General features: G+C 39.8%; 2 protein-coding genes across 2 annotated transcripts in view; one reads left to right on the top strand and one right to left on the bottom strand.

The window, feature by feature from the left end:
- The window catches only part of RCBTB1 (regulator of chromosome condensation (RCC1) and BTB (POZ) domain containing protein 1), a 41,967-nt gene extending 35,120 nt beyond the window's left edge, over positions 1–6,847 (top strand). Inside the window, exon 13 of the transcript XR_550298.1 lies at positions 6,675–6,847. The gene's annotated coding sequence lies outside the window, so the exon portion shown is untranslated. The remainder of the gene's footprint in view (positions 1–6,674) is intronic.
- On the bottom strand, positions 582–24,273 carry PHF11 (PHD finger protein 11). Its single transcript, XM_008569932.1, has 9 exons — positions 24,136–24,273; positions 20,860–20,967; positions 15,313–15,446; positions 12,219–12,268; positions 10,570–10,637; positions 9,723–9,789; positions 6,234–6,365; positions 5,144–5,215; positions 582–992 (listed from the first exon to the last, which is right to left on the bottom strand). Exons 1-9 carry the CDS (start codon positions 24,271–24,273, stop codon positions 838–840), a joined length of 924 nt encoding a protein of 307 aa, XP_008568154.1. The 3' UTR covers positions 582–837.
- Between the last annotated feature and the right edge of the window lie 508 nt (positions 24,274–24,781).

Raw genomic sequence — 24,781 nt, 5'->3', positions numbered from 1 at the left:
TTCTGAAAATGATGAATGCTGTTGTGATGATTGTGGCTGAAAAAAAAAAATTTAAAAAGCAGAAGTGACGTGAACACAGGTAAATAAATTTGGTACAAAAAGTAAGTTCAAATTTATCTCCAAGAGCCATTATAGGCTGGAACTAGTCTCAAGAACATTTTATGCATGCTTTCCACACACATTTATTGAGCGTGCTAGGTGGTGGGAACACGATAGTGAGCAAAATATAAAGTAAGCAAAACACAGGAATAGTGAGTTACTGCCCTCAGAACTCATACTCCAGTGGTGTGATTCATGTAAGATACATTCAGTTACACTAAGAAGTGATATGAAAGAAAAGTACTCTGAGATGGAACAAACGAGAGATTGTTATCATGAGATCCCCAGGAGAAGGCAGAGAAAGGTAAAAGAGCAGTTAAGACTTCACAACAGGATGTGCAAAGGCCCTGGGGGTAGGAGCACCTGGTGTGTTACTGGAATCAACTTAGATCACTAGGGGGTGGAGGGACAAACTAGCAGGAAGCTACCCATAGGACTTTAAGTGCAGAGGGTGGGAGAGATGGGAGGCATGATGCAATTTACTCCAGCAGAATCTGAAAAACATTTTATTGGAGAGCAAGAGAGAGAGGTGAGTTGGTGATAGAGGGAGGCAATAAACACCAAGTTGGGCATAAAATGTCAATCAGTAAGAACAGGTAAGAGCTGGTGGAGACCACAGTTTGTGGCCTAGAGAGAGATGAGAGGTCTAGTCCCAAAGGTGCAGTTTTCACTGGCTGGGTCTCCGCTTTGAGTCTGCTTGCAATTTTGCCTGAGTCCTGGCTAAGGAAATGGTAATCCTTAGGAAGACAGGGAAGACAGTGACGTAGAACTTGACCTGAGGTCTCTGTTTACTTGAAAATGGCACATGGTTTGTTTTAAGTCCTGAAGTAGCTCAATCTCTTCCTTCAGCTGCTGCCGCCTTTTTTCAGATTCATGAATTTTATTCTCTATTGCTATGAAAAGAAGAAATAAAGTGATTTCAGATTATTCAGTACTTTTATCATAAATAATGTACTATTTCTAGTCCTTTTCACTTGCCAGTATACAGTACACAATACTTGTGGCTCAAATGAAAAGAATCTTGTGAGCAGGAACTGGTTCTTTTGTGCCTTTGCTTTTTCTTCTAATTCAGGCTACAAATCTAGCACTTATCACACACAAAACTGATCAGTAAATCTTTAAGATGTTATATATATTTATAGCAGAACAATTCCCTTTTGTACATCTTTGAGAATTTGAAAACAGTGACTGTATAACCTTCATGCTATGCTTTATCTGTTGAGAGATGATTGGGGAGAGAATGTGGCTAGAATATCAAGGATAATGGCACATTTTTCATAGAGGCGCATCCAGTTTTGAATGTTACATAAAAGCTACTAGTTTTACATAGGAATAGGAAGGTTTTATTGGGGAAATTTAGGAAGAAAATATTTTAGTTAGCCTTTATATATAATAATATACAGTGGCAATGTAATTTTTAAAAAAGCCTTGAAGAGTTTTTAAAATACAAACATACATAATCTTCAGAATAACTGCATACCTATAGTTAACCTGAAACATCAGTAAGGCTAAATTAAGAGAGTCTTTATCATTTGGGTGTCAAAAGTTAAGCCTTTTAAGTTGGTTCTTATGTAGTTCCAAGTAGTGTCTCCTGGTGTCCCACACCCCCCAAATACTACATTATAATATACAGTTGGCCCTTTGTATCTGTGGGTTCCACATCTGTAGATTCAGTCTACTATGGATCTAAAATATTTGGGAAAAAAATGGGTGGTCGTGTCCATACTGAACATATACAGGCTTTTTTTTGTCATTATTTCCCAAACAATACGGTGTAACAATTTACATAGCATTTACATTGTATTAGGTAGAATAAGTAATCTAGAGATGATTTAAAGTATATGGGAGGATGTGCATACGTAGTATGCAAATACTATATACAATTTTATATCAGAGACTTGAGCATCCTTGAATTTTCTGCTGGGGGGGATGGTGAGTAGTCCTGGAACCAATCCCCCTGCGGATACCAAGGGTCTACTGTCCCAACTAACCCATTCAAGTAGTGATGTGTGACATGTCCCTACAGACATGAGTGACATGTTCCAAATGTATTTCTTTTATACGAAAAAAAAACATAGATGAAAGTCCCCTATAAAATAAAGCTTTTTAGAAAAAGATTTTAAAGCTGCTTTTTTAAAAAATAAGGATACTCCCATTAGCACATATCCTCAAGAGACATTAAAAGATACACTTTGGGGGTAGATTTTAAAAAGTTTTTTCTCTAATCATAGGTGTTAATACAAAATTCAAATAGAAACCTGTGATGTAGAAAACCAAAATAAAGGTTGTGTATGTTGAGACAGGGATATGAGCTAATGTCTTCTCTACAGGGAAAACCTCAGACAAATGCATCTGTGGGAGAGTGGAGGGTTAGGCCACTTCAGAGGGAGCCCTTTACACCAACTTCCGTGTCAGTCTGTGCCCCGACTCCCATCCACGAGGTGCAGTGCACAGCCTGCCCTGCTGTGTGAGGTAGCCTTGATAGAGAAGTCAGACCAGACTCATAAATAAATGGAAAGTTATCTGGTCTTGAAGGTTTCTTAATACTGAAAGGAGGACTCGATAAACGGGCATATTTTATGGGAAGGTTGTCTCCCTCCCTGACAACCCACACCAGTTTTTCTTCTACAAAAATTTTTGGCTATTGCTCAGTTTTTCTGATAAACGTAAGAATCAGTCACAACCCTCCCTTCCCCCAATAAGATATTGGATTAGATTTGAAGATTACTGTTGGGAGAATTGAAATGTTTACATATCTTACCAAGTGAGAAGGAGGCAGGCTGCAGGATGGCTTATTACAGCCTCTCCACCCAAGAGCAGAGAGGCTGCTGGGAAGTCTCCTGCCTGAACCCACACACATGCCAAAATGCATTCCAATTTTGAAATCCATTTTTTGTTATTTCTACTTTTTTTTATGAGTTTTTTCTGATTACAAAAGTATTCATGCATATGTAGAAAATTTGGGAAATATAGCACTAAAAGAACGGACAAAAGAAATCACTATAATCCAACTGCCTATCAATAATTACTGTTTCCACTGGGTGCAGTTTTTCTGTGTGCATTTGTTGTCTATATACTGTTTTTTTCTTTGTGTGTGTGTGTGGGGGGGCGGTCATACTGTTTTTATTTATATATTTTTAAAATTTTTATTGAATCAAATTGATTATACATATTTTTGGGGTTCAACATTGAGATATGTTGATCAAATCAATATTACTGACATATATATTGTTACAAATCATACTTATTCTTTATGCCCCTTGTCCAATCTCTCCCGATCATCCTTTCTCTCCCCACTCTAATCACCCTAGATTTCTTCTCTCCTTCTGAAAGAATAATGGTTACTCTGTTGATTTGTTGCCTGGATGATCTGTTCAATGCTGAGAGGTGTGATCAGGTCCCCCAATATTATCATAGAGCAGATGCTTCTTCTGTCACTCTGAAATGAGCTTTGTGGAGAGAGATGTCCTCTTCTTTACCTCTGCTGGTAACTCTCCTTGTGTCAATACACTCCAGTGGCTAGCAGACCATCTGCATGGTGGTTGTGGTGTCTAGCCACTTTTGTGGCAGCTATGGTTATTGTGGTGGCTATGGTGGGCCACCCAAGTGGAGGTGATGTTTTTTGCATGCTCCTTTGTGCTGGCTGTGTGCCTAGTTCTGGGAAGTGTCCGGTCCCTGGATCTGTGCCTTGGGACTCTGGGCGGGCCCTGAGGTGCTGGCGTGGTGTGCCTGGTTGTGGGAAAGGGGTCTGGTCCCCTTCTCCATGCCTCGGGTCCCTGTGCAGGCCCCGAGGTGCTGGCATGGTGTGCCTGGTTGTGGGAGGGAGGTCCGGTCCCCGGCTCCATGCCTCAGGTCACTGGGTGGGCCCTGTGATGGTGGCGCAGTGTGTCTGGTTGTGGGAGGGGAGTCTGGTCCACTTCTTCATGATTCAGGTCCCCAGGCAGGCCCCTAGACACTGGCAGTGTGCCTGGTTGTGTGTGGGGGGGGTGTCTGGTCCTCAGCTCCATGCCTCATGTCCTCTGGCAGGCCTGAAGGTGCTTAGTATTCCTGGGCCAGAACTAATTTTTTGTCCTTTGCTTGCTTCTAAAACAGGGGAACTTCCTGTGGGAACCAGTACTTGAGCTGTGTTGAGCTAAATTGCTGCTTTGCTCCTGTTTCCCTAGGGAGGGTTTTTTGTGCAGCTCAGGGTTTAATGGTTGACCTTATAGGTACTTCCAGCTCTCCAAGACTCGGTGCACCTGGGTTGTGTAGAAACTCTGATCTGGGCCTGAGTTTTTTTCATCAAACTGCACCCCATGCAATTCTGCAGTCCCGACCAGTCTCCTCTGATTGGTCCTGCACCAATTGGGGTGCAGATTGGCTGTCCTTGTTGTGTCCCAGTGTTCTCCCAGTGGACCTGTCTCCCCCACCACCTGTGCTCCAAATACCTCCCACGGGATGGGATGTACACCAGTCCCTTGCAATGACTCACTGGCCTCTGAATGGGTCCCTTTTCAGCTGTTCTGGCTCCTCAACCCTGCGTGGGTCCATGGGAACCCTGTTAGTGGTCTTGCTGTCCTGGGGGCCACAAGGCCCTCTTCTCCCCTGCTGCCTCCAAGTAACTCCATCTGAAGGGCACAGCTGCGGCTTTTGCCGGCTCTTGCTCCATGCGCTCAGCAGTTCGAGCCTTAAAGCAGCTGTGGCCCGAAACACTCAGAGCAGTTTTTTCTCTCATCATGATTTCTCCCACTTTCATGAACTCCATAGGTCTCTCCTCCTCTTCCCCTGAGCTCTAGCGGCCCCGGTTTGGCTGATTTTACATTTTTATAGTTGTAAATTGGTTGATTTGTGGGAGAGGGTGAAGCAGGGGACCGCCTATACTGCCATTTTGACTGGAACGCCATACTGTTTTTATAATGGACTTTTTTTCATTTAGTAAAACAGTGCACATTCTTATAAAATATAATTTTTATCACTTACATATTATTATATTATATCAGTACAGTATATGTGATAAATATTTTTAAACTATGCTGCTCGGTTATTTTATAACTCATATATCTACCTGCTTGAAAATTTACAAATGTGTCTTCAAACAATCCACAGTCAAAAAGTGATGTCCCAATTTCTTCATAGTCTGGAGGGAGAAAAACATTTTCAGTATTAGTTTTAATTTTAATAATTTGTATAGGCAGAAATACCTCAGAAAATAAGCCAAAATAGGGAAAAGTAAAAGAGCAGTCATCTACTGTGGAACTTTAGTGTTAGACTGCAGAAGCAGTAGCATCACAGGGAACTTGTTAGAAATGTCAATTCTTGGCATTTCTATGGAATCAGAACCCCCAGGGGGGAGGCCCAGCAATCTGTGATTTACAAGCCCTCCAAGCGACTCTGAGGCCCTGCTTGGTCTAGAAAACAAGTAAAAGAATGTAAATGGAAATGTTTACTCTTAATTTCACTTTTTGGTTTTGTCCTGTGAAAATAATCCCTTTCAAATAAGCATATATTTTATATTATTGCCTATAATATAGACTGTCAAGCTTTCCCTTATAAAATAACGATATTTATAATAAAGTTTTTAAGGTCATGATATAAGAAGGCTAAGTAGCTATATACCTGCATATACACATGGAACTTCAGCTTCCCAAAGAGCTCCTTACGAAACTTCTTTACAAAAGTTCATATTCAACTAAACCCAACATCAATCAAAACATTAAAATTACTTCTATACTTTAAACTTTGAGTTAATATTATTTTAAAAAGGACACTTGGTTTATTAAGGAATAGACTTAGTGTCCAATCAAAACTGTAACATAACATCATTCTCAGATCTCAGCAACAACCATGCAGGTGGTCGGGGCAGACGTGGCCCAACCCTGTTCTGAACATGCCTTTCTCTGAATGGTCACCTGTTAGCACCTCTGGAATACACATGCCATTTCTCAGAGCATCAAGCTACTTTTTACTACATTATTGAGTTTGTGAATTACCCACATGCTGTTGATTTATAAAAGACAGCAGATCTGGTACAGAAGACAGAAAGAAAAAGGAAACAGAATGGAAAGAAAATGTGTACTTTTTTCCTTCATTTTGTTTTGTTTTACACCTAGGGCTGTGAGAAGTCTCTATATTTAGAAATATTGCTTATTCAGTACCTGATTCTGAAGTAGTCTCATCCATGAGTCTTTCTTGAATCAAATGAAGTTTGTCTAATATTTCTTCAAATAAGTCATTAAGAAGTCCTGCTTTCTTACATTTCTTAAGAAACGGAACTTGCGCAATTTTATCTAAGAATAAGAAAAACATTTTAGAAGGAAATGGTCTGTCTTAGGACGGCTAATCACTGATGGTTACTTCTGCAGACTTTGCCTCGTGGCAAATAAGCATAATCACTAACATAACACATACAGCACCTTTGCCTTTTCTATTAATTGTAATTTCTTCATACCTCATTTTTTTCCAGCTGAAACAATGAATGAAATGTTACAAAAAGAGAAAATAAAAACTTCTTACAATAACTATATGAGTTAAGAGATTTTCTAAAATTTAGCTTCAAATATTTGAGATGACAGTCTCTGTTGTTTTTTCTGTCACAGTTACTATGTGTTGTTATGGAATGTCTATTTCCCTAAAGAATGGAAAGCTTCAGTCACTGGGGTCACAATGTGAGACACACACAACAATGGATTCTGGACTCAGGCAAGCCTGGCTTTTTCTTTATTAAGAAGCGTATCTTTTCTTGATACTGAAGAGTAATGGACCATCTGAACCCAAGTTTTTTTTTTTTTTTTGTCTTTTGTCTTTTTTCCGTGTCCGGCAACGGATCGCAACCCTCAGTGTTGCCCCCGTACCGGACCGGGGACCGGCAACGGGATTGCAAGCCTCAGCGTTGCTCCCACGCCTCGCTCAGCCAGTGAGCGGGAACCGGTCTGTATGTGGGATCCGAACCCTCGGACGGGAGCGCCGCCGCGCTTCCCAAGCGGCGCACCATCCAGTGCGCCACCGGGCCGGCCCCTGAACCCAAGTTATTTTGATATGCTGGAGTAATGATAGAGTGGATAGTTATGATAAAGATTTATACTCATGTTAATTACTACAAACCTAGAAGAACAAAGATTAAAGTGGGATACTGATGGAGTTTGGATGTGTTGTCCCCTCCAAAACTCATGTGGAAATTTGATCTCCAATGTGACAGTGTTGGAAACTGATTGAGTCATGGGGGTGGATCCCTCATGAATGGATTAATGCTCTCCCTGGGGGAGGGGGGATTAATGAGTGAGTTCTCACTCTATTAGTTCCTGTGAGAGTTCGATGCTTAAAAAGACCCTGGCACCTTCTCTCTCTCTCTCTCTTGCTTCTTCTCTCTCTTGCTTCCTCCTGCCATGTGATCTGCTTGTACCCGCTGGCTGCCTGCCACTTTCCGCCATGAGTAGAAGCAGTCTGAGGCCCATGCCAGATGCAGCTGTCCCAGAATCGTAAGCCAAATAAACCTCTGTCCTTTATAAATTATCCAGTCTCAGGTGTTTCTGTTATAGCAACACAAAACAGACTAAAACAGAAAATTGGTACCAGGAGTGGGGCGTTGCTATACAGATACCTGAAAATGTGGATGCAGCTTTGGAACTGGGTAATGGGCAAAGGTTGGAGGAGTTTGGAGGACTCAGAAGAAGAGAAAAAGATAAGGGAAAGTTTGGAAGATTTTAGAGATTGTTTAAATGGCTGTGACCAGAATGTTAATAGAAACGTGGACTGTAAAGACCATGTGGATGATGAGGTCTCAAATAGAAATGACGAACTTATCAGGAATTGGGGCAAAGATCACCCTTGCTACACCATAGCAAGGAATTTGGCTGCATTGTGTCCATGCCCTTGGACTTTGTGGAAGGTGGAACTTAAGTGTTGTGAACCAGAGTATCTGGCAGAAGAAATTTCCAAGCAGCAAAGCATTAAGGACGCTGCATAGTTATTTATAACAGCTAATGCTGAGTTATGGCAGAAAGGCATGATGTAAAGCCAGAATTTAAAACGGGAGCAGAGTGTAAAGTTTTGGAATATTTGCAGCCTGGCCATGCGGTAAAGAAGTGGAGAACCAGCAAACAATGCAAGGGTGAAGCAGATAAACTGGTTGCTACAGACATTATTTTGGTGGTGAGGCAGCCAGATGCTAAGAACCAGGACAATGGAAAAAATGTCCTAGCAGCATTTGAGAGGTCTGGAAGGGTGCCCCACCCATCACAGGCCCTGAGGCCTAGAAGGACTGAGTTGTCCCAGAGGACAGACCTGGGGCACAGCTGCCCTCGGCAACCTGCTCCTTGCATCCCAGCTGCTCCAGCTAGAGCGGCCCCAAGTGTGGTTTGTGCAGCAGCCTTGGAGAGTTAGAGGCCCAAAACCTCCGTGGCATCTAAGTTGTGTTAAGTCTGCTGGCTGGCAGGACGTGAGAGAAGTGGAGTCATGGCAGCCTCCACCCAGATTCCAGAGGATGTATGGAAAAGCCTGGGCAGAGACCTGTCATGGGGCGGAGCCACCACAGAGGTCATCTACTAGAGCAATGCTGAGCAGAAAAGTGGGGTCAGAGTGCCCACAAAGAGCCTCCACCAGGGAAATGTCTAGTGGAGCCAAGGCAGCAGGGCTGCCGCCAGGACCCCAGAACTTCAGGGCCACTGGTAACATGCAACATAGGCCTGGAAAAGCCACAGGCACCAGTGTGGCCCACTGGGCTGTGCCTGGCAGAGCTGTGAGAACAAGGCTGCCTGATGCTTTGGGGGCCCAGATGCCCAATTGTGCCCAGGATGCAGGACTTGGAGTCAAAGAACATTACTTTGGAGCTTTAAGACAATGTCTGCCCTGCTGGGTTTCGGACTTGTTTGGGGCCTGTTTTTCCTTTCTTTTGGCCTATTCCTCCCTTTTGAAATGGGAATGTTTACCCAATGTCTGTTCCACCATTGTATTTTGGCAGTAGATAAGTTTGGTTTTGTTTTTCAGGTTCACAGCTGGAAGGACTTTTGCTTTTGGTCTCAGATGAAACTTTGGACTTTTAAGTTGGTGCTGGAACAAGCTAAGACTTTTGGGACTGTTGGGATGGAATGATTGTATTTTGTATGTGAGAGGGACATGAGTTTGGGGGGGTCAGGGGCAGAATGATGGAGTTTGGAGGTGTTGTCCCCTCCAAAACTCATGTGGAAATTTGACCCCCAATGTGGCAGTGTTGGAAACTGATTGAGTTATGGGGGAGGATCCCCCATGAATGGATTAATGCTCTCCCTGGGGGAAGGGGGGATTAATGAGTGAGTTCTTGCTCTATTAGTTCCTGCGAGAGTTCGTTGCTTAAAAAGACCCTGGCACCTCCTCTCTCTCTCTCTCTCTGTCTCGCTCGCTCACTTCCTCTCACCATGTGATCTGCTTGTACCTGCTGGCTGCTGCCACTTTCCGACATGAGTAGAAGCAGCCTGAGGCCCATGCCAGATGCAGCTGTCCCAGAATCATATGCCAAATAAACCTCTTTTCCTTATAAATTACCCAGTCTCAGGTATTTCTGTTATAGCAACACAAACGGACTAAAACAGATACCAACTTTGAAATACATGGGTCAACATTTTTATAAGTACTGTAGGCCATATTTGTTCCAGATGTCACTTATAGCAAACCTGTGTGTCTGCCATGCTCTTCCTTCATTTGCCTTAAGATTCCAGTGAATTTCATTTTTTCAGGTGGCTAGAAGGAGAGAAAATCAAGACATTGATTTTACTGTTGCATAAATGAAAACCAATCTTTTGCTGTGTATGATTAATTGATATGCCTGTGGTGAAAATCACGCCCATATTCATATGTAGATATAAACATCAAGTGTATTTTTATTTTGTATAACAAAACATCAAGAGGTGTTTGACAAGCACCTCTTCTATAAACAGCAAGAGATGAAGGTTGCTGGCTCATATTAATTTAGTTTATATGAGCTGATGTGTAAAAACTTAATTTTAAATCTCCAAAATATTTTCATATACTTTATATGTAATAATAAAGTTGTAACAGTTACAAATTAGCTGTGTGGTTCACACAGCTGGGAAATAACTTGGCTATATAAGGGTGCTCAACTGCACCCTCTGCCTATTGGAAGACCTTAAGTACCCTGTAGGGTCATATGTTCTCACTGATTTGATGCCAGGGGATACTTTATAGGAGCTGCAGGAATGTCACCTCCTGAAGGTTATTATGTGCTTGGAACTTCCAGCTTGTCTTTAATACTCATATCCTATGTTTCTATCATCTAGGAATTATCTAAGAGCTTCCTGAGTATGGGATTCTTCCCAAAAAGGCATCCTCAGGATGCCTAGTTTCAACTCTATCTAGGCTGAGAACACAGATGAAGAATTTTATACAAATGCTATCTAATCAAATGATTTGGAAAGTACATTTCACCTGAAATTCAGAATGGTTTAAATAAGGACTCTGTATGAAGAAATTTAAAGCTATAACTAAATTAAGTCAAATTACCTGCACATGAATGCCTGTTGAGAGAGTTTTCTTCTTTCCTTTTTTTCCTTTCCCTCTTGAAAAATCAGCTGAAAATATAAATCATTTAATATAAAGCATTTAAAAATCAGAATACATAAAAGATTGCTGACTACATAAAATATAAAACTCTTATATGTCAAAAGTTATTACAAAGTCAAAAGATATGACAGAGACGAAACATTTGCAGCACATATGATAAAGGGTTAATTTTTAAAATTAAAAAGATCTTATAAGTCATTATGAAAAAGATAAGCAATTGAGTAGAAAAATGGGCAGATGGGAAACCCTCTGGGGAGAGGGCTCATTGAATAGAAAAATGAACAAATTGGATCACAGGAAAAAAATATAATTGTTGAAAAGGTATGGGAATGCAGTCAATTTCACTCATAAGTAAAGATATGCAAATAAAACAAGTTTTCACCTATTAGACTGATAAAGATGAAGACATTTAATATATAACGTTTGCAAAGATTTAGGTTAACCGTGTACCACTGGTGCAGTTTCTCTGGAAGATAATAAGCTAATAGTCATCCAGAATTTCACTGTTTATATTCTTCGGCCCAGCTATTCTACTTACGGGAAGTTTTCCTAATAGTATAGTTACATAAAGTCACAAAGATGCACGGAGACTATGTTAACTGCAGTATTAAATGTAATAGAAAAGATTAGAAATAATCTAAATGTCCATCAAGCAGAGAATAGTCCAATTGTGTTACAGCTATACAATGGAATATTATGCAGCCTTTTAAAAATAAGGTAGATTCTACTTATGCTGATGTGGGAGGATCTCTGAGACATTGCAAGGGAAAAAAGCAAAGTATAGTACTAAGTATGTTTATATATACTGAAAAGTTTTGGAAGAATTCAAAAGAAACAAGAACTGTTTCCTCTGGGGAGAGGATTCATTTTAGACAGTGGTATAATCTGCTTTTTAAAACTAATACGTTATTGTCTTTCCCTGTCAATAAACACAGAGAGCAATATTTTTTTACAGTATTTCCTGATGAGTTAAAAGGATAAATGACTGAAAAATGAGGATAAAGATATTGTTTAGAGAATGCTCTTTACCACCATAAAATGCAGTTGGTCTGACACAGAACTAAGTATTTTCTAAAGAGGTCCTGACTCTAGTTTACAGTGAACATTCCAGATTTAGTGCTAAGGCACTGCTATTCTCATGAATGAATATACAAGTACATCCTATAACTCGTTAGCTGGGATCCAAATTGCTTCAATGGAAATGCTAACCATGCTTTCTTAGGAAATTTTTATTCAGGGGATGTGCAGCACTTTATTAATTTTATCTACTGAAAACTCTAATATTCCTATAGGAAAGAAGTAGTCACAAAAGTCAAAGCTTTCTATGTCTTTGGTCCTGTTAGTGTAGTGAGGATGGAAGATATCAGAGAATGGCCTAGAGAGAATAGGTCTAGTTCACAAAGAAGAAAAATTAGTCAATTGTATGACACAATGCACGAAGAAGCTGAGTACTTAATTTTATAACTATGTAAAATTTTAACTCAAAAATTTGTATGTTAATTCAATAAGGCTAGTTAATCAGACTGTTACATATCTTACCTAAATGTTTAGCTTCTTTAAACCCATAGTACTAAATTTTAGAAACTTACCACTTAGATTGTTAGTCAGTGATTCAGGAACATGTTGTTGGCAAAACACTCTGAAAATACGCAATTTCAAAGAATTGTTAAATATTTTTATTTATGGTTTTCAAATATTATTTATTCTTCTTGTGATTTAAAAAGGTACTAACCTATTTTCATGATGGCTTCACCCAAAATATTTATTTTTAAAGAAAATACATTTAAGCCTGTATGAAAGTACTGACCTATATCAAATATAGACGGAGACTCTGTCAGGTGTCTTCTGTGTTCTCTGAGCCCCAGGACGGTCATTATGTTCTCTCAAGGAGTGAGTGCTTATTAAATATTTTGAGCAATACTAGTTCATGTAATGTGGTCAGAGGGATTTTATTCTATAAAGATAGCTAGAGATCCAACATCTTGTAAGACATGCAAATTTCTGACTACACAATCTGTGTACAAATATGACTACACAAAATTCTGATTTTCAAAAATAAATAGCACAGAATTGTATGCATTAATTTGGGAAAATGTAGTTTTCAAAGTGAACAGGTATCTCCCCTAGATCTTTTTTTAAAATTATTTTTTCTTTTACTTTTGTTTTCATTTTTTTCTCTCTCCCCAGACCTTAGATTTGACCTACAAAGAGCCTAGAATTGATCAATGTCCTCCAAGAGAAAAAAAAGTAGCATAGCAGTCTATGATGAAGAAATGAAGGGATGAATTTCAAGGAACCGCTCTGGCCCCATTTTCTTTTCAGCACTTCTTCCTTAGCCCCCAGCTACAGCTCCCTTTCTTTCCTATGATGCTAACAGCCAGGATGCAGTGCTCATCTGGCCTAGGGGAATGTACAATCTCTTCCCCGTCTCACACCAATTTCCACCTACTCCGTGCAGCCTTCCCAGCAACACTCAATCAAAATTAATCTCCTCCCTGCTTCCCCCCACCCCCCGGATTCTCGTATTTCTGAGCACTTTCATTTGCCAAGTACATAAATTTTTTCAAATATATTGACCTTTCGGGGCCTCCCACCAGGTGACAACTTCTTTGAAGTTCAGTCTATATCTTATTTCTATTTGTATAAATAGCACCTAGCAAGGTGTCTCGCTTATAAGCACTCCAAATGTTTAAATTCAGTTTAAAAATGTATAAAAATTCACTTATTCTTGATAAAACGATGGGGAAAAAAGACTATTTTAGAGTACTTACTCATTAGTTCTACTAATGTGTGATCAGCATATTTTTTCAAACTTTAAGATACAGCAGGGACTTGACTTTTTTGTTTAATCTTGTTTAATGTCATTGTAAAGTCACAATAAAACAAATCTCTGGGAAGGTAAATAATAAAAGTGAAACTCAGTATAAAAACCTATGAGTGTCTTAGCAAATTCAACATAAAAAGAAGTGCTGTACAAAATTAACGTATTTACACATTTCCTTTTTAATGTCTCAAGCAATGAAATACCTACGGAACATGCTCAAAATCAGATTTAAGATTATTTAGGAAACTTCTTTTAATGGTAGGCCTGTCCATCTAGTTTTAGAATATATGGCCCCTAAACCTAAAGACAACATGGTGAAGAGCAAGAACTTGGGAGCCCTGAAGCCCAGCTCTACTACTTACCAGCTAAGTGACCTGGGAACAAGTTACTAAGTGTCTCAGGGCCTCAGTTTCCTCATCTGTAAAATGGGGATAATAGTACCTACTTCACTGAGCTGTTGTGAGGATTAAATGAGTTAACATTTGTAAAGCACTTAGAACTATGCCTGGCATAAAGTAAGTGGTTATTAAATAAATTAATAAAATAAAATAGTGCCTGGAATACTTTGATAAAATTGGGGATATATGCCCACAGGAGGAAAAAAAATACAGCCTCTGAATGGAATTTTACAAAATCATTTTAGAATGTAACAAATCTGGGGCCGGCCCGTGGCTCACTCGGGAGAGTGTGGTGCTGATAACACCAAGGCCCCGGGTTCGGATCCCATATAGGGATGGCCGGTTCGCTCACTGGCTGAGTGTGGTGCTGACAGCACCAAGTCAAGGGTTAAGATCCCCTTATCGGTCATCTTTAAAAAAAAAAAAAAAAAAGAATGTGACAAATCTTACAAAAGTTGTATTTTAAAAAGTAATGCTCTCCTAACACTAATCTTATTATTCACAATATTGTGATTCAAAAAAATAAATGCATTTCACTGAAATTTAAAATGTTCAAGCAGAATCTATACACATGCCCCCCAAAAGTGAGAAGTGTCATCCTGGCTCTTCAACTTCAGAGGGCCAAACTCCTTCTAAGATGATTTGTTCTTTCAACTTTGTGTGACATAATTTAGACTGCATTTTGCACACCAAAAAGAGTCAATTGAACATGATCTGAAACAATTGAGTTAACAACTGTCTTACTGATTTCTTGTGACCAAACTGTACAATTATTTAACTGAACTGAAATATTTTGTCAGAAAAAAGACCAAGGTTCTCCCTGGGTAAAACAAATACAATCCTATTAGATTTGAAATATGCCTTACTGGATCCAAATTAACATTAAAGAATTATTTAAAGAAATGGAGAAAAATTTAAACAGCAAAAGCAATATAGAATAAGTTTAAGAACTTAATGACTGATTACCGTGTTTGCTGCCAAGTTTCTTTATCATATTTAGTATCTATTTATAGGCAAGATGGTGGTGGTGACCTATTTATTGGTATGATGGTGGGAAATTATATTTATTCCACACAGAAGATAGCGGAATAAACCAATGAGCCTGTGGCTATACAGAAGTAAGGACCTCTTCCTGTTTGCAGTAAAGAACAAATTTGGACTGGTTCCTGTCTCTTGCTCACCCTTTAGGTCATTCCCGCCATTGTGACAAACACTATGACCAACAGGAAGGAAAGGATACAGGGAAATTAAAAACAAAAACAAAAAACCCAAGACTTTAAATTATTTTCTTCTTAAGTTATTTAGGGAGGATGTTGTGAGGTCAGGTTTCCAACTGGGCATCCCCCAAACCATGTTCTCCTTTGAAAACCATTTACATGAAATTAAGTCTCCTTGTCTTAATCTAACCATTCCTATCTCAATCCCCCCAAAATGTAGTTTTAAAACTGGTTTATTAAATACTTATAAATTCCTCGAGCTCCATCAGTTTGTAGAAATGCGTTGTCTCTCCTGGCACAGAAAAAGTGGTAATTCTTGGCACAGGATTTTAAGTCACATCCCACGGTGGCTCCTCTTTCACCACAAAATGTGCATTTCTACAGAAGAACAGATTTTATGAGTAAATGCGTTTTTCATCATCTTTGTTAAAAGTTAAAGATATCATTGAATGCTATCTAAGTCAGCAGCCCTATGTTTTTATCCTGAACGTCATTAGCAAAATTCCACTTTCAGCTACAAACATTAAGTACTTACATTTGGCCTCTCACTTGGAAATATCAGCAAAACCGTAGCTAACTAGAACACTTGGCACAGACTATTTTGTAATGATCTGATTAAAAGTAGAAAACGCTTTTTGTTTCAGAAACAATCTCTCGTTTTAAGAGATTTCTACAAAGCAGAGCTGGCAAACTTGTCCAGCTCCAGGCAAGGAGTCCTGTTATGAACACTGAGCCTGGGGCACAAGCAGCTGCTGGCTGTGCCACAGAGAGCAGCACAGCCTCAAGCCAGCACTTCTCCCGCTCAGATTCCTTCCTAGGGTACAGGACCTGCCTTATGGAGGTCCTGTTGAGGATAACGTGAGATGAAATCAGGGAAACCTCTCTGGAATCTATGTAGTAGGGCCCAAAAGTAAAAATTTAAAAAACATACCCTCTGGGTAATACAGTTTTTTCTTAGTTTAATGTATTTGATCCCTTGCTTTTATTTACATATCTACTTCTATTTTTATATATGAAGGTGATGTAGAGATGGTTAGGCAGATAGTGTGACCACAGAAACTCAGCTGGTCAGGACCAAGGCTGATTAGCATCATACTCTGTCTGAGTGACATGGAGGCACAATGAAGCCACCTTGCAGAACAGGAGATCATTCATACAATATCCCAAGGGCAGAACAAGCAAGCACATAAATAGTTGATTCTGATAACCCACAGAAAAATGGTCACAGGTAAATCACAGAAGAAATACAAATGGCTAATAAACATTAATTTAAAGAGTATATAAGTATGTAGCATTTAGTATGTAGTAGCTTTGAAGTGGCAGACACTGTTTTGCGAAAAAGGAAAACACTAGTGAACAAAGCAGAGAAGGTACCTGCCCACATAAAGTTTACATTTTAGTGGAGAGAATGTACAATGGTCAAATAAAGCAAATTTAAATCTAAGTTTACATTCTAGTGGATAGACAATGATCAAATAAAGCAAATTTCAAAACATCTCACAAAGTGTATTTTAATTCTACATTGTGTAGAATTAAAATAAGGCAAAGTGACAGAGTATCTTTGGGTCCTTATATTAGACTGGGTGGTCAGTAGATTGGGTGTCACCTCTGTGGAGGTGATATAGAAGCTGAAATTTGAAGAATAGCTCTGGGCATGCAACAAAGCAGGGGAAAGACATTCTAAGCAGAGGGCCTTGAGTTCTTGTAGAAAGAATGAGCTTCCCCACTGCCAAGCTTACCAGAAAGACCAGAGGGACAGCCAGTGTTGTTGGAGCAGCGAGGGGCCAAGGGGTAGAGTCTCAGGTAAGATCAAAGAGGTAAGGAAGGGCTGGATCATGTAGGACTTACAAATCAGAGTAAGGAGCTGGGTTTCATCTTCATGCAAGTGGAACATACACTGATTAGTATCTTTAAGAGATCCTTCTGGCTGCTTTGTGGAGAATGGGTTGGGGTAGGGATGGCAGAGAGAAAGCAGGGCAAGTATCAGTAATCTTCAGCAACTGCCCACAAGAGTGATCAGTGACTTCACTATGGCGGATCAGTGACACTGACAACAGTGGGTGGATGGATGCAAGAAATGTCTAGAGATATCACTGATGGGCTTGCTGTTGGCCTGGGAGGCTGATGAGGAAAAGATAATCATTAGATTTCTAGCTTGGACAAATGGATGAATGATGATGCTGTTTATTGGGGTGAAAATGAGCAAGTTTGGATGGAGAGTGTTTGTGTGTGTAGGGGATGGAATTGTGTTCTTTTTCGGCGAGTTTAACATGAGATGCTATTACATATCCATGTAGATATGTCAGGTGGAAGTCTGGAATTCTAGGAAGGGGATAGGGCTGGAGATAGATAGATTTGTGAGTCCCTGGCATATGGGTGATATTTAAGCCATGGCAACCGGGTGAGGCCACCTAGGAAAGATGTTCAGATTGAGGAAGAAGCCCAGGACCCAGCGTTGGGGCACTCCAAATTTCAGAGGCTGAACAGAGGAGGAGAAAGCAGCCAAGACGCCTAGGAAGAAACAGCCATAAAGGCTGGAGACACTCGGAGTGTGTATCAGGAAGGAAAAAGAAGAAAGTGCTTCAAGCTGCAGCACATGGACAACCGTGTGAAATACTGCTGAAAAGTCAAATATGGACTCAGAAGTGACATTTGTGATATTTGACCAGTTTCTTGTGTACATGGGAGGATTTCTTTTTCAAGATAACATGATCAGTTGAGGGGAATAATCTAGTAGAAAGGGAGATACTGATGTGAAGTGTGTATAGGGAAATCCAAGAACCTAGTCCTGAAGGAGGGCTGCAGGTGGCTGCAAAGCCCAGGGGAGGAGTGGCTTTGACAGGAGGGAGGTCAGAGAGTCCACCGACAGAGGTGGATGGGCAGTAGTTTGGGTAATGGGAGTTTCTGTCTAAAGGCTTCCATTTTCTCAATAAAAACCAGGCAAAATCAGCCTGGGGTTGGGAGGCTGGGGTGGGGAGAGGTTTTAAAGAGAGAAGAGAGGAGGTAAAATAAAACAGTAAATGTACAGGATGGAGTGTGAAGCAAACATATGACGAAAGTGTTGAGGGCCCTTTTGAGGTTGGCGGCCATGAATCAAAGATCAGTCAGTGCATTTGCAGGTTTTCCTCCAATTCTTCAACTGCTCAAGTACTAGTGCTACGCAGCCTATGCACACAACAGACAGAAGGGTTCAACCACAGTTGGGACTTTGCTAGGTGAGTAAGGAAGTGTGGGGGGTGGTGGGAGAGGGAGGCCAGAGTGTTTGCAAGAGAGTGATCATGGTGGTGGGCCTTGGCTTTAGGGGGGCCACTGACTGTAAGGGGATCAGTGAAGAATCGCTGGAGTTGGGTGAGCTGGGAGCATGGGAGATACCTAAACAGAAATAATGTTCAACCTCTTCCATAATCATGGAAATGCAAGGTAAAGCTTTTCTATGAGACTTGCAAAAATTAACAAGAGTTGGGCCGGCCCGGTGGCGCACTCGGTAGAGTGCGGCGGCGCTCCCGCCGAGGGTTCGGATCCCATATAGAGACCGGTCCGCTCACTGGTTGAGCGCGGTGCGGGTGCGACACCAAGGGTTGCGATCCCGTTGCCGGTCACGAAAAAAGACAAAAAGGCAAAAAAAAAAAAAAAAAAAATTAACAAGAGTAGTGATACTCATTTTTGTCAAGGGCTGGGAAAAGTTCTCTTCTATCCACTATGCACAGAAGTATAAATTGTTACAACCTTTCCAAGAGGACAGTTTGTCAGCGCAGTTCAAAAAAAATTTTTTTTTTTTTTTTGTCTTTTTTTTTGTCTTTTGCAGTTCAAAAATTTTAAAAGGAAATCTCTTCAACTCAGCAGTTCCATATCTAGGAGTCTGTTCTACAGTAATAAGTAGAAGAGGATATATGTATGTACAAACGTGTGTTGCAGCATTACCTGTTATGGTGAAAACTCAGAGTCAACTCATTATCTAACAAGAAAGGGATGCTTTCACGAATTATGGTATACCCTCTGGAATTCTAGGAATTCAGTAAAGAGAATATCTCGGAGAGTCATATGCTTGCAGTTTTATGAACGTGCTCTGATCTTGCCTTCCACACCTCTGCATATGCCATTCCCTCTTTCTGGAATTCCCCTTCCCCATCTTCCTTTTCACCCTGCTACCCCCCAACACTAGGAAGGCTTCCTGAGCCCCAGCTGCAGGGAGGACGCTGCTTGCTAAGGGCCTGCTTGCTGACCTCTCTCAAAGCACTTACCTGTCTGTACTGAAACTGCGTGCACTGGCCTGTCTTGGGTGTGTGCACCGTGAATCTGCCCACACACAACAAGGCTTCCACAAGTACCTGTTAGTGAGTGGGTAACTAGTACATCAGGTAACTTTTCACTCCTCTCCCCTTTACCCTCCACTTCCAACACATCTCAAAGTCTTCCCAGTAGCAGAGTCTGCATCCCCAAGTCTGCAAAAACCCTCAGGTGCACCTGCTTCCTTCTGAATATTACGCCTCCAGTCAACTGCCCTCATTCCTCAGCCTGGGTTTTTTCATATGTGTACAACCACTACAATCTAATGGTGGGGTTTCTTTAACTCTATGTCTCCTCACTCAAAATAAACAAAGAGCGACAAAAAAGCAATCTTTCAGGTGAGGTCTGTCTGCTGCTTTCTAATCAAAGGGGCTACTTGCTTACCCATCTTATCATACCCAAAGTCCTAGGGACGGACTCCGGCAGCCTCTTCCTCCCTGTCAGCACTAATGATATCACTGTCCAGTCTTTCTGATTAATATTGTATAAAAATTGAGGGCAGGAGCCAGTCCGTTTTTATGACTTGCTTCAAGAACTACTACAATATTGTGTACACCGTCCAAGACAGCATAATTTGCAGAATTCCATCAAGACTGTTCTCTTTCATTCTGGACTTTCCATTTCTTCTATCTACAAAATGGGCATCATCATCATAGCTGGGAGTCTCCATAGAGCAATGTGTGTAACACACCTACTGCAAGATGCTGCTGATGCCTTGCAAGGACTAAATAAATGTTTGTCCCTGGTCACTAACCTTACTGTGGTTGTGGTCAGAGTGTGGGGCACTCACACTTGCTGTCCCGCTTGCTAAGCTGTAAGGGCCTTTCACAGAGGAGGTCGATTGTAATGAGCCCAGTAGGATAACTCCTCAGCATTCCTTCCTTTCCAGTGAGCCCCCTATGTCTCATGGGGAGCTGACCCCAGCTCCAAGGGTAGATCCTGATTAGTATGGCCACCCCCAGAAACTGGTGCAGAAAAAGGGGTGCAACCTAATTAAACTTTCAGAAGGGCTCCTATTCCATGCGTGGGGATGACCCTTCTCTTTTGCTGGATATGAACAAGAAAGCCTGATGCTCCAGTTGCTGCCTCCCCCACTACAACCACAAGGGGACTAGGTGATGTGGGGACAAGAGGGCAGAGAGGAAGAACCTGGACCCCAATGACATCATAGAGCCACTGTATCAACCAACCTCGAAGCAGGTGTTTCCTTTGGTTATGTGAGAAAATAAACATCCTCTTTCTTAAAGCCAATTTGAGTTGAGGTTTCTTCTACTTATAGCCAAAACCATCTAATTCATATCTACTTTACTGATGAAGTGTGTGGTAGTTTATTTTAAAATATTAAATGTTCAGTTGAAGCTAAGTTTCCAGTACACGTCCTACTTCTTTCAGCTCTCCAAGATGCTTCTCTATCCCTGGTTTATCAATCAAATAGACTTTCTTTTGAATGCATCCCCTGAGGGTCTGTTCATCCTGTATGAGTAATAAAACCATTTACACTTACCAACTTCCTTCCTCTATGGATTTCTTTCTTTACTGATTCCACATCAAAATTTCTATCATAATTAGGTGAATTGGGATCCTCACATTCAACAAGTGCTGAAGAATACAGCTGCAGATTGGAAAAAAAATCCAGAGTATGCACAAAGTAATACTGAAAGCTAAAGTCAGAAAATGATACCAAAAAGTACTCACCAGGAATGGAAGATGGATTGGGGGTTGAACAGTGACCACCTTTTGGAGTGTATGAGCAGACCATAGACCACCCCACTTCTTAGGGAGAACCCAAATCCCCAGGCATGTTTTATACTCAGTAACCCTGACCCACAATGGCTAATTGGACCTGGGTGGGACCCTAATACCAAGCTGTGCCAATCAGATTCCCTATCCTAGGAATGTGGAATAGGATCTAAGCAACAGCTGAAGCTACATGATCAGAGTAAGCTGGTCCACAAAGAAAGAAAAGCAAAACTGAGGGCTAGAGAAAGGACATTCTAGTTTCCTGATGGCTTTCCACCTCCTGTTTCTTAGATCTACCTGCATGCCTGCCTTTAGGAGCCATGAAATGCCCTCACAATCTTATTACAAATCCCCTTTTATGTTTAGGCCCACTCAAGTTTCTATGTGCTACTTGAAACCAAAAGGATCCAACCTACCTTCTGAATTGAAGATCAATATTACACATATACTCAAATAACAAAGGCATGAAAAATGTAAGAGAAAATTTTGGTGACATTGGCATAGGCAAATATTTCTTATAAAAAGCAGAAACCAGGGCAGGCCAGTTAGCTCAGCTGGTTAGAAGAGAGCCACATAACACCAAGGTCATGGGTCCCCATACTGGCCAGCCACTTAAAAAAAAAAAAAGTAAGTACAAAAACAGAAACCATAAATAAAAATGAGGTGGACCTCATCAAAATTAAAATTCTTTGCTCTTTGATGGACATTGCTAAGAAAACAAAGAGGCAAGCCAGCGAATGGGAGAAAATATTCACAATACATATATCTGATGAAAGACATATCTAGAACATTGGAAAAACTTACAAGTCAATAATAAGACAAACGATTAAATTAAAAATGGGCAAAAAATTTGAACAGACACTTCATAAAAGATTTATGAATGGTGAATAAGCACCTGAAAAGATGTTCAATATCATTAACCCTCAGGCAAATTGAAACCAACAATGAAATACTCATATACACCCACTAGACTGACAAAAATTAAAAAAGACTAAAAACATCAAGTGTTGATGAGAATGTGGAGCAAATGAAATTCTTACACACTGTTGGTAGAAGTGTAAAATAACACAATCACTTTTAAAATTAGACACACATTTATTTTATGATCCAATGATTCTTCTAGATATTCACCCAAGAGAAATAAATGCATATGTCCACATAAAGACTCACAGATGTTTATAACAGATTTGTCATACTAGCTCCAAACTGGAAATAACACACATGTCTATCAACAGGGGAATGAATAAACAAATTGTGATATATCCATACAATGGAATACTACAAAGAAAGAAAAAGGAATGCAATACAGACACACAAAAACATGGACGAATCTCCAAAACACTGTACTGAGCAAAGGAAGCCAGACGCAAATGAGTACATATTACAGACTCCTTTCATATGAAATTTGAGAAACGATAAGACTAATCTATAGGGGCTCAGGGTAGGGAGGAATTGACTGCAAAGGGCCTGAGGGAACCTTCTGGGGTAACAGAAATGTTCTATATCTTGATCATGGTAGTGGTTACATTGGTGCGTACGTGACTCAAAACTCTTCAAAATCAACACTTAAAACGGGTGCATTCTGCCTTATGCAAATTGTGCCAATAGAGTTAACTAAAAACAGCAAATCAACATCAATAGTATATTAGAATAAAATATAGTGATCAAATAGTGTTGATCTCAGAATGGTTTAACATCAGAAAAAATATATATAACACATTACTAACAGATTAAAAGGAAAAAACTCGAGACATGAAAACTAAATGCAACCCATGAGCTGCAATCCTTTGTTATAAAGAATATTATTAGGAAAACAGGTGGAACCTGGGTGGTCTGAGGAGAGGAATGTAATAATGTTAATTTCCCAATTTTTTCATTTATAAAAAATAAAAAAAGATAGATATCGGGACAGATGACACATCATTTAATTTAAAATGGTTCCAACCAAAAATAAATTCTTTGTACTGTATGTGCAACTTTTCTATAAGTTTGAGATTTTAAAAAACCATCAAATTATGTACATAAAAAAGTAGAACAAATCATTTAGCACTGTTTGTGGACAGAGAAAGAGAGAAAGAACCCAGATCATTTCAATAGACACAGAACAAGCATTTCTTAATATTCAATACTCTAACTTTTAGCAAACTAGAAATAAAAGGTAACTTCCTTATTTTAATAAAATAAATACAAAATTTAATGATAAGACTTTAGAAGCACCCCATTAATATTAGAAACAAGACAGAACTCCCTATTTTAACTGCTTTTAATCACCACTATGATAGAATGTTCTAGAAAAAATGCAGTAACAAGAAAAAGAAATTAAGACTCCCCCAGATTAAAGGGAAATAAATAAAATCATCCTTACTTACAGATGAGGATTATCTAAATAGAATATCCAGGTGAATCTAAAGACTTTTAGAACTAAAAACAATTTGGCAAGGTTGTTGGATGAGATCAATAAATAAAAATCAGTAGTGTTTGTATATCCTGATAATATCTCAGTTAAAGAAAGAGGTATTAGAAAAAAGCAAAACAAAACAAATACCCAAGAATAAGCCTAACCCAAAATTCTGGACCTCTACTGAAAAAAAAAAATTATTAAACAATTTTGAAACTCACAAAAGAAGACCTGAGTAATTGGAGAGACAGAAAAGTAAAATAAGGGTTATTTGAACACAAGGACTGTGATAAAATGACAGTCGATCTGATAACTGAGACAGCTACTAGGTGTCTAACAGGCAGGTAGCGAATACGGCGTGGATGTTCTGGACAAAGGGATGATTCACATCCTGGGTGGGACGGAGCAGGATGGCATGAGATTTCATAATGCTACTCAGAACAGCGCACAATTAAAATTTATGAAATGTTTATTGCTGGAATTTTCCATTTAATATTTTTGGACCATGGCAGACCACGGGTAACTAAAACTGCGGAAAGCAAAACCAAGGATAAGGCGGGACTACTGAGCCATTTATCTATTCTCATTTGTCCTACCCTAAAAGTACTCATGTACTTTCAAGTAAGTTTTCAAGTAACTTACCAAACAATTTTCATGAGCAGCTATATTCTCTGATTGTGCAAAGTACAGGATGCTAAACTCCTTGAAATCTTTGGGGCAGAGTGCACACGTCCTTTTTTCCATCTTTTCTGTAACCTGAAAGACACCTATAAGTAACATCCCTGGTGAGAAATGGAAAAGTGATTTCTTGGTCTTGCTAACTCCTCTTCCAGTCTTAAAGTAGGGCACTTAAGGCAGGGCACTTGTTTTTATGAGAGATCTTCAACTCCCAGAGAGACCAAAAAAAAAAAAAAAATTGGGGGCCAAAGTGGAAAAGCAACTTATTTTGTATTTTTTAATGAAAGAAAAGAAAAAAATAATAATAATGAATTCATTTAAAAGTGAGGAAAACCTTTATTCAGGAAACACAACCAGGAATTTAAGTATAAGCAAAGCTCTCAAAACACTGCCTCATCCCATAGCAAGCTCTCAATAATAATAATCATTACTGTCATTACAAATCAACAAGAAAACAATGGTGGATTTACAAAATAGTACTCTGGTTAGCTATCTGTAAAAAAAAAAAGTTAGATCTTTATGCCATATTATATTCAAAAATAAATTATAGGAGAATTAAAGAAGTAAATGAGCAATGTACTTCAATTTAAATGTGCTTCAATTCAATATT

This window comes from Galeopterus variegatus, unplaced genomic scaffold (genome assembly GCF_000696425.1).
Source record: "Galeopterus variegatus unplaced genomic scaffold, G_variegatus-3.0.2 Scaffold545, whole genome shotgun sequence".
NCBI classification, from domain to species: Eukaryota; Metazoa; Chordata; class Mammalia; order Dermoptera; family Cynocephalidae; genus Galeopterus; species Galeopterus variegatus.
Note: the sequence above shows the minus strand (reverse complement) of the source record. Positions and strands in the feature narration are given on the sequence as shown.